Source organism: Elaeis guineensis, chromosome 5 (genome assembly GCF_000442705.2).
Source record: "Elaeis guineensis isolate ETL-2024a chromosome 5, EG11, whole genome shotgun sequence".
NCBI classification, from domain to species: Eukaryota; Viridiplantae; Streptophyta; class Magnoliopsida; order Arecales; family Arecaceae; genus Elaeis; species Elaeis guineensis.
Genome location: NC_025997.2, coordinates 118,889,359 through 118,903,442, shown reverse-complemented (window position 1 = coordinate 118,903,442; position 14,084 = coordinate 118,889,359). Strand labels below are relative to the sequence as shown.

Below are 14,084 nucleotides of genomic sequence, written 5' to 3'. Positions count from 1 at the left end.
CCAATCCACATTCGTATAAACCAAGAGATAATCCATCTCAAAATATGAATTATTAATCAACAAAATACAAAACTATGAAAGTCACAATATCCCCAAATTTGAACTTTTCACTATGTATCCATTAAAACATGCAATTCCAAAGAGTTCAATGAACTCCTAAAAGCAATCTGTAGAAAACAATAGAATCAAGAGCAAAGAAGATACAAATCCACAAATTTCACATATTCAACAGAGAATCAGAAACTCAACCGAACTTTCAAAACCCTAAAAGCTGTACATGCAATCTAACTTTAATTCAAAAAAAAAAAAAAAACAACCACATGAAGAAGAACATATCTGAATATAAATCCATACGCACAGATCATCCAAAAGTTGAAACAAATTCCAACAGAATAGTCATCAAATCCACTAAAGATTCGATTTTTTTTTTTTTTCAATAGAAGCATTCAAATCATACAAGTAAGTTCTAGTGATGTAAAAGTCACCTCTTAGAGCAAGACGCATCTCAAGAAACCCCCAATCCGTAACCTGTTCTGGGATTTAGTGTGATGTTTACTTATCTTTGGAAGACAAGCCGTATTTCTCCTGCATGCGGGCAAGCTCGTCCTCCTTCTTCTTCTGGTCGACCTTCTTGGACATCTTGGCCTGCTGGTAGTAGAGGACGATGAGGTAGCGGTTGGCGACGTTGAAGCCGGAGAGGTGATCGACGGCGGTCTTGGCGTCGTAGATATCCTCGTAGACGACAAAGGCGGTGCCCCGGGTGTCCTTATTCGTCCCGATCCGGATCTGGCGGATGGCGCCGTACTTGCCGAAGATGTCGTACATCTCCTCGCTCGAGATGTTGAACGGGAGGTTCCGCACGTACAGCACCCGGTTCACCTCCGGCGGCAGCCGCGTGTTCCCCTTCCTCAGGCTAATCGTCGCCATCTACCCCCTCTTCCGTCGATCTCCGGAGCTAAGGTTAGGGCTAGGCTTCCGACGAGGAGAGATAGAGGGTTGGGGTTTCTGCTGGAATTTTCTAAGCTTTTTCGTGAGAGGATTCGGTGGCCTCGGAGGGGCGGATCGGTAGACAGCGGACGGTCGATGGAGCAGATGAGAGAGAGAGGCGGTCAAGTTGAGTCTTATACAGGGAACAGAAATGTGTGGTGACTTTCTAGATGGATCTCATGGGCCGGATTATAAGTCCTCTTGGGCTCGGCTTGTTACTGCTATGGGACTATTTTTGCCCCCTTTTAAAGGGCAAAGGGCAATTGGTAATAATCCCCCCTACCCCGCTTTTCCGGACACTCAAATCAAAATCTAATCAATTAATCAAAAGGCTTCATATTTTCGTTATCAAAAATCAAAATTAAGGAGTGATAATAATCTGGACGGAGCTTCTTTTTTTTTTTTTTTTCCCTCCGCATTCCTTTCCTTTTTTTTAATTTTTTGGGTAGAAAAAAGCAGCAGCCTTTGGACATGGATTAAAGTGCCGTCATAAAGTATAAGAAAATTAATCTAAATGGACCTTGTTCGCGCAAATTTTTCCCTCGATCGTTACGGATTAGTCTAGTTGCTGAATATAATGAAGATATTCCTTCACATAAGGAAAGGAACGTATTGAAGCCCCCCAATATAATTTTGCAGGATCCTTCCTGTTCTCGCCTGTACTCATTTGAAAGTTTCTGGCTTACTGTAAAGCTTTATAAGTAGGCAGATACATGGACAGAAACATAGCCAAAAATTTCACAAGAAATTATCCAACATGCTATGTTGCACTGTTACATTAAGGGTATTGGCACATCTATAAATTTATTTACATGCACAAGTGTAATGTTAAGTGCTTATATATATACAGACAGTTAATAGAAACATTATGATTTGCTTGATTATCTCAACATTACACATCACGCATCTAACATACACAATGTCCTAATAACAGCTTCCATTCTATTCATGCACCTTATTTGGGAGTATCTTCTATTATTGATAAAATTATCAAGACAATAGGAAATATAACCCTAGGCTGCAGCTTTGGTCCGCTGAACAGGAGCACGAAGGGAAGCCAGATATGCAGCATCTGCCTTCTCAATCCCATCAAAGAGATAACCATAAGGTGCCATTCTGATGTACTTGCCAGAACCAGGCATAACGTTCAGCATGCCATCTTCCCAGACTACTCGTCCTCCTGAAATTGTCACCTCTACTTTACCCTGCACCAGCAATAACATGAAAAGCCAGCATCATAATGATTGTTAGAAGGGTTTTAGCAAGTCCAGGGTAAATTTAGGTTTACTTAGTTGCTAGTAATAGTTTTTCGAGTAAGAAAAGCTGAAAGGAGTGGGAACTTCAACAAATCTAGTCACACTTTAAAATTTACTTTCACAAATGCCGCCAAGGTCTCAACAGAGCTATGCAACAAAACCTGTGGGGATTCTAGCCATAGATCAAGCTCGAGCATTTATGCTGATCATCAAAGTTGGAATTGCATGAAACCATAACAAAACCCATGATTTAAAATAAAGGGATACTAGAAAAAAAAGTAAATACGTGGACCCTCGTATCCTTCATACACTTGCTCAACTATGCTAAAAAAGCATACAAAACCTACTGCACTGACAATTCAAGATTATTCTCTCTCTTTCTCTCTCTCTCTCTCTCTCTCTCTCTTTCTGCTAAGAAACAAAAAGAGAAATTGAAAGTACTGAGACCAATATTTTCCTCTTAACATATCTCTCTCTCTCTCTATCTCTATCTCTATCTCTCTCTGATAAGAAAAACAAAGGAGGAACTGAAGTAGGGACAACAATATTTTCCTCTTAACAGATCTGTTCAAGCTTGCAGAATGCTATAGAAACTACAGAAATGAAGGAACTAAGATGAGGTTCTTAAAAAGTTACGTTTGATACTGTATCTACTGAATTTACCCAGACAAGTATCAATGCTCAACTATACCTTCCCTGTCCTCCCATCATACACATTTGTATCGGATTTAGAATGATGAGAAGCAGCAGTTACTTTGAAGCTTGCATTGGGGTTTAGTATAATTATATCAGCATCAGATCCTTCCAGTATTGCTCCCTTTCTTGGGTATATATTGAAAATTCTAGCACTGCAATTGTATAAGATTAAACAATTAGAGCTATCATGCCGATCTATGCAAGTACAAACATATCACATGAAGCATATGGATATAACTCTAGCACAGATCTGGAAAGTAAATTTCAGCTGAATTTGGTGTGAATGCTGAACTTTTGAATGTTCTAAACGTGACTAAAAGAACAGCAAAATTTACAATGCCATGAACATGTTCATGATTATGACATACCATTCAGTGCTTGTTATCCGTACATAATCTGTAACAGATATTTGGCCAGACACCTAGAGCACACCAAAAGTCAATAAAATGGCACATCAACTGCTGGCACAAATTATGCAAATGACAAACGCATCACTAAGAAATCAGCTGTCACTAGTTTTCAGCTTACCACCATTGTATCCCAAATTAAATGCATCCTTTCCTCTATACCTGGGATTCGGGGCATGGTAATGGAATACCAGTATTAGAAATTTTTCGTAAAATAGGCGTGGAATTTGCTTTCCCAGTTACCTAATTCTTAGGCATACCATTGACACCATTGGGAATTTTCCGGAAGTCATCAAAACCAAAAGCTTTCTGTGTGGAGTTGAAGGTGCAATGGTCAGTTCCTACAAGCTGCAAAACACCAGAATGATCTTTCAGGAGTCTTTCCATCATTTAATACAATGGATACAACACAAACAACAGGATCAGAATGAAGTAATTGAAAGAAAAAGCAACAAAAAATACCGAATATTTGCATTAGAGGAAACTGACAGTATCTTTGTCCAAATTTGAAGTTTTTAGCAGAAGATCAAATCATTTAGAGAAAATATGAAAATTACAAGTACTGTACCGAAATCTATCTGACTGCCAACATGTCTATATCCTACCACTCGCACAACCTCCAAAGAGGCACAAACCCAAAAATCATATGAATCAAGTTTTTAAATAAATATAATGCACAACCTGAATGTGCCTAGTGTCCTAGGCACATGAGTACCACAAAAAAGGAAACATATTACCTGCAGAATTCCTGTTGAAAGTGCAGATTGAAGGGCTTTATCATGTCCTGCTTTCCTTATTGGGGGACTCATTACATATCTAAAAGATCAAATTGACCGTTATAAAAAGCATTGCTATAAATCTTAAGGACAAAACAAGGAAAAACAAGGTATAAATTCTTGCTTTGCAGCAGTAGTAAAATCAGGATCCCAAAGCCAAGAATCATCAAGTACTAGACCAGAAACTACAGGTTCGCCGATAACCCTTTGCCCTGCAAAATAAAACTCAGTAGAAGTGTTAATGACTTATTTCACATTGTTTAAAAAGTTATCGGTTTAATGCATAATAAACTGTTCAATGCCCAAGAACAAACTTGAGCAATCATTGGAACAACAGAAGTATATATACTTAAGCTTACAAATAAATTATAATGAGGGATTTATAGCAACTTGCATGACAAACTCTTTCCAAGTCCAGAGGGATACTCAATCTCCCATTGCACCATTTTAAGTTTAGTAACAATGAAGTTTTCTAACTTTCAGGGTAGGACTCTCAATCCGTTACATGGCTTCTCGGTTTCATTGCAAGTCCTACTCTTTCCCAAACTTGCCTTGGTCAGGACTTCAGTTCAGCACTAACTCATTGAGGGTTAATGTCATGATTGAGTCTTATAAAGCCCACCGCATAAAGATGGGATATCACATACTGGTTAAAGTTATCTTGAATATTTACAATCCCACAAAATATAGGTTGGGAAGGAAGCATCAAAATGTGCATACATGCCAATATATGCGATTTTCAGGTAAAGCAACAACCCCTTCCCCCTCCCACACGGGCCCCTTCTCTCCCCCTCCTCCTTCCTACAGGAAAATACACAAGGTCTAGACAAAGTGTTTTGATCATAGCATATCTTGAAATTTTATCATTAGACACAATAAAATATAGCATCGATAGTATTAGACATCTCTACTTCAACTACATAACTTTATTACTTGGTGAATATTACTCTCACAGAGATATCTGTCTACTGCAATAATTTGTGACATTTTCCAACAACCAATGCTAAAACATATTGCAAGTTAGAAGAATGGAACCGCACTGTATGTCAAAAGATATTTTAAATGTATTAAGAATAAATGTATATAAAAAGAAAAAAAAATTCAAAACATGTCACCTGCTTTTCTAGCCTTCGCAATCTCCTCCATGGCATTGATGCTCATCACATGAACCACATATAAGGGTGTATTGACAAAACTTGCCAAATGAATAGCTCTTGCAGTTGCTTCTCCTTCCAACTGCACAAGAATCAACTTAAATCACAAATTATTGCAAGCACTAATGAACCCGAGAGAATAGTTCATTAACTGAATGGTTGTATACTTATACCATATGGCAGCAACAGGAATGACATTCAACTGATAGGCGAACAAACACATGTCTCTTACAATTACCTCTAGTCAGTATACTATTATATGTATATGTGCATGCTTACAAGGTTCTAATGTGCTCACTCCATTAGGTTGCAGAAAGGACAAATGTTATAACGTTCAAATGCAAAAGGACAGCATACAATATTAAAGATTACAAATAACTATCATACCTCCTAACAGCTATATCAACATATGTAGCAATGTATATATTGAAGTAACAGAAATTCTTGAAGGCAACAGAAGCAACAGTAAAATCAAGAGAAGGATAAAAGTTACATACAAAAAGCAACCGTCAAATGGAAAAACACCCTAAGACTTACTAGATAACTTGAAAATAAAATCAGAAGTTACTACTGACATGGCACAGTAAAAAAGACAAGTTTTGAGAATCACCACTGGAGGCCTTGAAAGTGCATGTCCCTCTGGACCTGTTATGCCAAGATCTATCATTCTTTTTTGTCCTTCAGCAACACCATCTCCATTTTCTGCATGAACCATGGCCAATGCACCAAGAGACTTGCATTTTTCCAAGCCTTGCATTAAAAGCTCATCGTTGACCATTAATGATCCTTTGTATGCCATAAAGAATTTAAAAGAGTTGATCCCTGATATTAATGTTAGAATATTTTAGGAAGGTCCATTATAATAAAAATACAACAGCCAGATTAAGCTGTTTTCAGATGAGCATTCAAAATCAAATATTTATGCACTAATCAGAATAATTTTCCATGGGGTAGCATAAATTACAGACCATTCTCTTTAACCATTAGCTCCATTTCTTTTGCAACTTCTTCATCCCATTTTATGATGGCCATATGAAAACCGTAGTCCATTACTGCCTTTTTTGCTTTGTTTTTATAGGATTCAAAACCTGCAGATAAACTTCCATTAACTGGGATAACAAAGTCAATGTGCATGGTTGTTCCCCCTGCTAATGCAGCAGCTTGACCAGTGAAAAAGTCATCTATTGTCACAGTTCCCATAAACTCCATCTCTAGGTGAGTGTGAGGATCGATGCCGCCTGTTACAATACACACAGAAAACCCGGTAGTTATCAAAAGAAAAGACATAAAATATATGATTCCTCTACATAATAAAATTTTAACAGACCTGGCATGACATACTTCCCAGTTGCATCAAGTATTTTCACATCATCTCCAACCTGTAGTAAACATTCAGATGCATATATATTGTAACAACAACCGATAGGAAAAGAAGAAAGAAGCACCTCTAAAGGAATTATGAGTTTCTTATGTAAAATAGTTGCCTTTCAGTACAACCAAATTAGAATTAAAACCTGTGACAGTAAGATTAGTAGTACAGTCAAGGTTGCTAAGCTGTAAGTTTAATAGAATGAGAAAACATGGAGTTAGAATTCATGGTATTAAAAACAGGTTAAGATTTAGGAGTATCAACAGTGATAAATAAAGCTAACAAAATAGTTTGATATGGTTTGAAACTGTAAATACATGCAAGTAGACTGGACATTGTTTATTAAGGAGACACAACCAGGTTTAGAAGCCAATGAAGAGATTCGATCACCACTCCCTCCCCCACACACAGGCAGAGAGAGTGAGACTCTACAATGGAAAAAGGATGCAACATGGGTTGAGCTCAATCCGAAGTTGCCCGCCCAACCTACTCATTGGGTAGGGATAGGTTGAAATTTTATAAATTTGGGTTGGGAATGGCTCAAAAATATAGTTGACCTTCAACCCAACCCGAGCTCAAGCTGGACAAACCCTACCTGATTCAACTCAATATATAAATTAACAAACAATTTATATATATTTTAAATTTATATTTATGTTTTATATTGATCATTCACATGTTTTATGTAGCTATATCCTTGGCCTTATTAAATTATGTCCAAATGTGCTATTAAAATTTATGAATGATTGAAGCCTCAATCAAACAACTATTGATCTAATAAAACTATCCCAAACATTTTCCCTATCTTAACTTTCTTATTCAACCCAATCTTTTTTGATTGACATGACCTAACCCGACCTAATCCGACGAACTGGACCCAACTCAAATTTAGCTTAAGATGTTTGGGTTGGATTGGACTAAAGAAATCCCAACTTGAGATTAGGTTGGGTTGGCTAGGGCTGGGAGATATAAAGGTTGGTTTAGGTAAAGGTTAGCTCTCAACCCAACTGAACCTACTCTAGTCGCAGCCCTAGGAAGAAGGTGTGCAAACAAATCAAGCTTGCGCAAGCTCGCATTAGCTCAAACTTGGTTCATTTTGTAATTGAGCTGGCTCAAGTGAGCTCATTTAATTCTGAGCCAAACTCAAGTTTCTCATAAAAAACTTATTTAAAAGATCCACTAGCATTATATCGAAATCTTATAGTTAAATACATTCTTTTGTATATAAATTATATCAATTGTTAATAATTATAAGTAAAATATTTTTAATCTATGAAATAACTAAAATACTATATAATTTATATCAATTATTTATTTATTTCTATTTAAAGCTTAATCAAGCTAAGTTCAAGCAAACCAAGCCAAGCTCTAGGCCAGCTGATTAACTAATTGAGCAAGCCAAACTTGAGCTGCTCAAAAATAACTCGTTTGTTTGAGAATCCTAGATGGAAAGAAGGGAAAAGAATTTTAAGCCGCTAGCCATACTCTCCAGAAAAATCCGCCTCCAATAGTTATAAATGTTCTGGTCCATAAACTAACAACAAGGCAATCTCTCAAAGCTTCCTTTTTGTTCTTTTTTCCCCTTGTTTTCAATTACTAGAAGCAGGAAACAGGCATACGTTCATGTACTAAATCTCCATCATTTGCAGTCCCGCATGGTATTGCTTTTCTTTTCTGTTTTTTTGCTTTCAAAAGTTCAAGAAGAAAATTGAACTAGAATGAACAGATATTATGATTAAACCCTTTTGTTTTTAAATTATTTGTTTGGCAGCAAAGACTTTTATTGTTTCAGAAAAAGTGAAACCAGAAAGCAAGGATTGGCAGAAGTTTGGTGCGGATGCCATGTGCAACATCAATCTCCATGAGGTAGTTTACTTACTTGTAGGAAAAAAAAAACATACAAAAACAACAACAATACTTAACTGGCCCTTATCATATATATATATATATATATATATATATATATATATATATGGATATAAAACGATACTCTACGAGGGATATTATGGTGTTGCCAACTCAACTCCTTAGAGGAGTTTGGTTGTACCACGTGTACCTTAAAAAAGATGGATCGCACGGAGGGTTACAAAGAAGGAGCGAGCCGCGTGTGGTTACAAAACCCCACGCATCGTCAAAACTTCCCTATTCGGCCGCTCAAGCCTTCCACCTGGTTGGACCGACATCCTCCACGAAAACCACGACGATGCCACTACCGGACACCTCCAACGACCGCCTCTCCCTTGCTCCCCTCCAGCCTCCGTGTTCTCCTGATCCGTCATCGGCTTCGGCGGCGATTTTTTGCTCCGGAATTCAAGAACCCTCATGCAAATTAATTACGTCAGATCACGTGCGGAGCCAACACCGGCGCTGGAAGCTCCCAAGTGAGGCGAGGGGAGTTGGTGGTGCCGGAGCCGGGGGAGGGGAGGGTAGGGGAGGGGGTTGGTGGCGTCGGAGCCGGAGGAGGGGGTTTGGTGGTCGCACAGAGCCGAGTGCGGTGAGGACGGCGGCTGCGGCGCAGACGGAAGTGGGGCAGGGCCACGGCAGGGGCGGTGCGGACGGCCGCGGCTTGGGCCTCACGGAATGGGGGCGGAGGGTAGGGGGAGGCGGTGGGAGAAAGGGATGGGACCATCATCACCAGAGCCGGTGCCGGCGCTGGAAAGCTCCCAAGTGAGGCAAGGGGGGTTGGTGGTGCCGGAGCCGGGGTAGGGGAGGGGAGGGGGTTTGGTGGCGATGGAGCCGGAAGAGAGAAGGGAAGGGGGTTTGGTGGTCGCGCAAAGCCGGGTGCAGCGTGGATGGTGGGTGCGACGACGGCAGTGGGGTGGGCCCGCAGGGCGGCGTGGATGGTCGTGATTTGGGCCTCACACGGCGAGGATGAGGGGTGGGGGAGGAGGCAGCGGGAGGAAGGGATGAGAAGGGGAAAAAAGAAAAAAACATAAAAATATTTGGGGAGGAAAAAGAAAAAAAAATATTATTATTTTATTATTAATAATAATTTAAATATTATTATTTTTTAAATAATATTAATTTTAAAATAACAATAACAATATTATTTTTTAAAAAAATATTATTTGAAAAATAATATTTTGATTATTAATTTAAAAATATTGTTTGTACAATAATGTATTATTTTTAAAAATTTATTTCAAAAAATTAATAATAAAATATTATTTTAAAAATATTATTTAAGTAACATTAATTTTAAAATAATAATAAAAATATTATTTTTTTAAAATATTATTTTAAAAAATAATATTTTTATTATTAATTTAAAAATACTATTTGTATGATAACATATTATTTTTGAAAAATTTATTTCAAAAATTAATAATAAAATATTATTTCTAAAATAATAATAATTATTATTTTAAAATATTAATTTATTATTAATAATAATTTGAATAATAATAATAAATTATTATTAATAATAAGTATTATTTTATTAATAATAAAATATTATTATTTTGATTAATAATAAAATATTATTATTTGATTAATAATAAAAAATTATTTTAGTAATAATAATAAAATATTATTATTTTATTAATAATAATATATAAAATGGGTAATGTGTAAGCAAAGGATCCATGAGCTTTCCTATCTCCCTCGGCCCTGGAGGGAGGGTTGTGGTGAAGGCACCATGGGCGAGCAAGGGGCGGATGGCGGAACCAAACCTACCCCCTTGCTCGGAGGCTATTAAATACAGAGATTTGGCTTTCAAATCGATAAAGTATCGTGCTTTGTTTGTGGATAATTTATCAGGTTTGATCTGATCCAGTGGATGGATTCAGATCTCGAAACATATTATTTAAAAAAAATAATAAAAATATTATTTTTTAAAAAAAATAAATTAGTATGTTATTATTTTTAAAATTAAAAAATAATATGTTAACTCGCATAGTTATGGTACATGCTTAGATATACATGATTTGTCATTTGAGGAGTTGTGATGCACTTATAGGTTGTATGGCCGTAGGGTTGAAAATGGATTAGATATGGATTGGAGTATTAGAGTGTTGCCAACTCAACTTCTCAAATGGATTGAAAGAACACTTCTTCAGTGCAACTATTTAATACGATACAATCAATATATTTTATTTTCCTACATCCGGCCCCGCTGTATCTCAAAAAGGATGGATCGTGTGGAGGGTTTTAAAGGAGCGAGCCGTGTGTGGTTACAAAACCCCACGCATCGTCTAAGCTTCCCTATTCGGCCGCTCAAGCCTTCCAGCCGGTTGGCTTAAGGAGCTCTTGCTCCTTCACCCACATCCTCCATGAAGACCGCGACGACGCCATCGCCGGACACCTCCAACGACCGCCTCTCCCTTCCTCCCCTCCAGTCTCCGCCTTCTCCCGATCCATCATCGGCTTCGACAGCGGTTCTTTGCTCCGAGATCCAAGAACCCTTATGCAAATTAATTATGCCAGGTCATGCGTAGAGCCGGTGCCGACGTCGAAAAGCTCCCAAATGAGGCGAGGGGGGTTGGTGGTGCCGGAGCCGGGAGAGGGGAGGGGAAGGGGGTTGGTGGTGCCAAAGCTGGGGGAGGAGAGGGTAGGGGGTTTGGTGGTCGTGCAGAGCCAGGTGCGACGCAGAAGCGGGTGTGGAGTAAACGGTAGTGGGGCAGGGCTACGACGGGGGCAGCACGGACGGCCATGGCTTGGGCCTCACGTGGCTGGGCCTCTCGTGGCGGGGCGAGGGATAAAGAGAGGCGGCGGGAGGAAGGCATGGGACCATCGTCACCAGAGCCGATGCGAGAAAGCTCCCAAGTGAGGCGAGGGGGGTTAGTGGTGCCGGAGTCAGGGGAGGGGGGGTTTGGTGGCGACGAAGCCGAGAGAGGGGAGGGGAGGGGGTTTGGTGGTCATGCGGAACCGGGTGTGGCGCAGATCGTGGGTGCAGCGATGGCGATGGGGCGAGCCCGCGGCGGGGGCGGCGCGGACGACCGCAACCTGGGCCTCATGTAGTGGGGGTGGGGGGTGGGGGGGAGGCTGCAGGAGGAAGAGATGGGAAGGGGAAAAAAGAAAAAAAAAATTGAGGAAAGAAAAAGAAAAAAATATTATTCTTTTATTATTAATAATGATTTGAATATTATTATTTTTTAAATAATATTAATTTTTAAATAATAATAAAAATATTATTTTTTTAAAAATATTATTTTAAAAAATATTTTTATTATTAATTTAAAAATATTATTTGTATAATAACATATTATTTTTAAAAAACTTTATTTCAAAAAATTAATAATAAAATATTATTTTAAAAAAATATTATTTAAATAATATTAATTTTAAAATAATAACAAAAATAATATTTTTTTCAAAATATTATTTTAAAAATAATATTTTTATTATTAATTTAAAAATACTATTTTTATGATAAGATATTATTTTTTAAAAATTTATTTCAAAAATTAATAATATAATATTATTTTAAAAGCAATTATTTCTAAAATAATAATATTTTTATTAATAATAAAACATTATTATTGATTAATAATAAAATATTATTATTTGGTTAATAATAAAAAATTATTTTAGTAATAATAATAAAATATTATTATTTTATTAATAATAATATATAAAATGGGTAATGTGTAAGTCCATGGGCTTTTCTATCTCCCCCTGCCCGAGGGGGAGGTTGTGGCGGAGGCACTATGGGCAAGCAAGGGGCGGACGGCGATCCCACCCCCTTGCTCGAAGACTATTAAATGCAGAGTTTGGCTTTCAAATCGACAAAGTACCGTGCTCTGTTTGTGGATAATTTATCAGGTTTGATCTGATCTGGTGGATCGATTCAGATTTCGAAATATATTATTTAAAAAATAATAAAAATATTATTTTAAAAAAATAAATTAGTATATTATTATTTTTAAAATTAAAAAATAATATATTAGCTCGCATAGTTATGGTACATGCTTAGATATACTTGATTTGTCATTTGAGGGGTTGTGATGCACTTATGGATTGTATGGCCATAGGGTTGAAAGTGGATTAGACATGGATTAGAATATTGGAGTGTTGCCAACTCAGCTTCTCAAATGGATTGTAAGAATATCTCTTTAGTGCAACTATTTAATATGATACAATCAATATGTTCTATTTTCAAACATCGGCCCGTGCAACGCGCGGGTCTTCGGCTAGTTTAATTCGTACAACAAGGTTACCAGAAACACTGCAAGCACACATCAACAATGGAGACCGAGATTTATTTTTAACTCATTATGCAGGACACTAAGGAGATAAATATCTATGTGCGTGTGTATGAGAGAGAGAGTGAGCGAGCAAGTCGGGATCATGAAGCCATCTAGTACTCAGGACAAGCAATTATTCATGGAAAAGTTAATTTGACTTAAATCTAAAAAGATGAAATTTGACCTTCCAATATCTCGAATCTCACATAGATTACACGAGTAGTACCACACGAGTAAACAAGAGACGTATCAAAGAACAAAGGATTATGATCAGAAACTGACCTTGATATTAGGTCTCACAGAAACAATGACCCCGTCCTCGATATAGACATCGGCGACCTCCTTATGATGAGCGTTTACTACGGTCCCTTCCTTGATCAAGATCTTCGTAAACGACCGACTACACTCCGAATCGCTTGCAACGGCACAGTACTACAAAAAATCCACCAAAATTTCATCAGGATCACTCGAATTAGATCAGGAAACAAAGGATTGGAATCTTAAAATCGGTTAGGGTTATCGGAATTGCTCACGCCTTGCATCTGATTCAGCTCGGAGATCGAGCGAGGGAAAGAGAGAAGGAGAAGAAGAAGCAAGAGCTCGGGGCGGTTGATCGACACGATGGATTTCGTCTCTCTCGACGTCTTCCATGGGAGGTTGCGTTCCACCGCCATTGGTAGCAACTAGCAAAGAGGAGGAGACGACGGAGAGATTCTTTTTTCTTTTTATTTTCCTTCGGCTGACGCGGGTCGCTGCTTCGAAAACTCTTTCGAAAATAATACTTCCTAATTAGAATTTTATTACGAAAAGGCCACCACTAATATTACGCGATTCAATCCCTCGTAATAATCTGCTAATGTTAGGGGTAGTTTGGGCATAAAGTCGGATTCCTGTGGTGACTGAGCTCGCCGGGATCTACCATTAAATATATTGACCCTCCAATGCATCGGAACGATGCTATAGAGGATGCAAAATAGGGAAAAAATTTATCCTCCTTTGGATATATTGCACTGTTCAGACATACCACTTGGTCATTTTCCTTACTGAATTCTATCCCTTAAAAAAAAAATTGGTTTCACCAAATTAGATCCCCAAACAACACATATTACCAGTATATAATACTTCTAAAATAAAATAAAGCTGGTTTTGATTATGCCTATTGAACTAACTAAAATATCCTAGACCTAAATTTTTGTAAATACTATATTCATATTTTTTTAAAAGCATTTATCTTGTATATGATGTTTTCTATGA

General features: G+C 37.8%; 2 protein-coding genes across 2 annotated transcripts; both read right to left on the bottom strand.

Annotated features, from left to right (window-relative positions):
- Positions 1-321: 321 nt before the first annotated feature.
- On the bottom strand, positions 322-1,060 carry LOC105045490 (splicing factor 3B subunit 6-like protein). The gene has a single exon (XM_010923783.4). It carries the CDS (start codon positions 925-927, stop codon positions 553-555), a length of 375 nt encoding a protein of 124 aa, XP_010922085.1. The 5' UTR covers positions 928-1,060; the 3' UTR covers positions 322-552.
- A 750-nt stretch (positions 1,061-1,810) lies between these two features.
- Positions 1,811-13,551, bottom strand: LOC105045489 (dihydropyrimidinase). Its single transcript, XM_010923782.4, has 13 exons — positions 13,364-13,551; positions 13,113-13,262; positions 6,604-6,655; positions 6,245-6,514; positions 5,887-6,098; positions 5,238-5,358; positions 4,247-4,334; positions 4,084-4,162; positions 3,607-3,694; positions 3,468-3,508; positions 3,308-3,360; positions 2,935-3,091; positions 1,811-2,192 (listed from the first exon to the last, which is right to left on the bottom strand). Exons 1-13 carry the CDS (start codon positions 13,502-13,504, stop codon positions 2,001-2,003), a joined length of 1,644 nt encoding a protein of 547 aa, XP_010922084.1. The 5' UTR covers positions 13,505-13,551; the 3' UTR covers positions 1,811-2,000.
- Between the last annotated feature and the right edge of the window lie 533 nt (positions 13,552-14,084).

Bases quoted from the DNA above. Each gene is read 5' to 3' on its own strand.
- LOC105045489 (XM_010923782.4), bottom strand. From the start codon at position 13,504: ATGGCGGTGGAACGCAACCTCCCATGGAAGACGTCGAGAGAGACGAAA. The intron at 5,359-5,886 runs GTGATTCTCAAA...ATTCTTGTGCAG, and splicing joins CACTTTCAAGGCCTCCAGTG to TTGGAAGGAGAAGCAACTGC. The intron at 4,163-4,246 runs GCAAGAATTTAT...TTGATCTTTTAG, and splicing joins GATTTTACTACTGCTGCAAA to ATATGTAATGAGTCCCCCAA.
- LOC105045490 (XM_010923783.4), bottom strand. From the start codon at position 927: ATGGCGACGATTAGCCTGAGGAAGGGGAACACGCGGCTGCCGCCGGAG.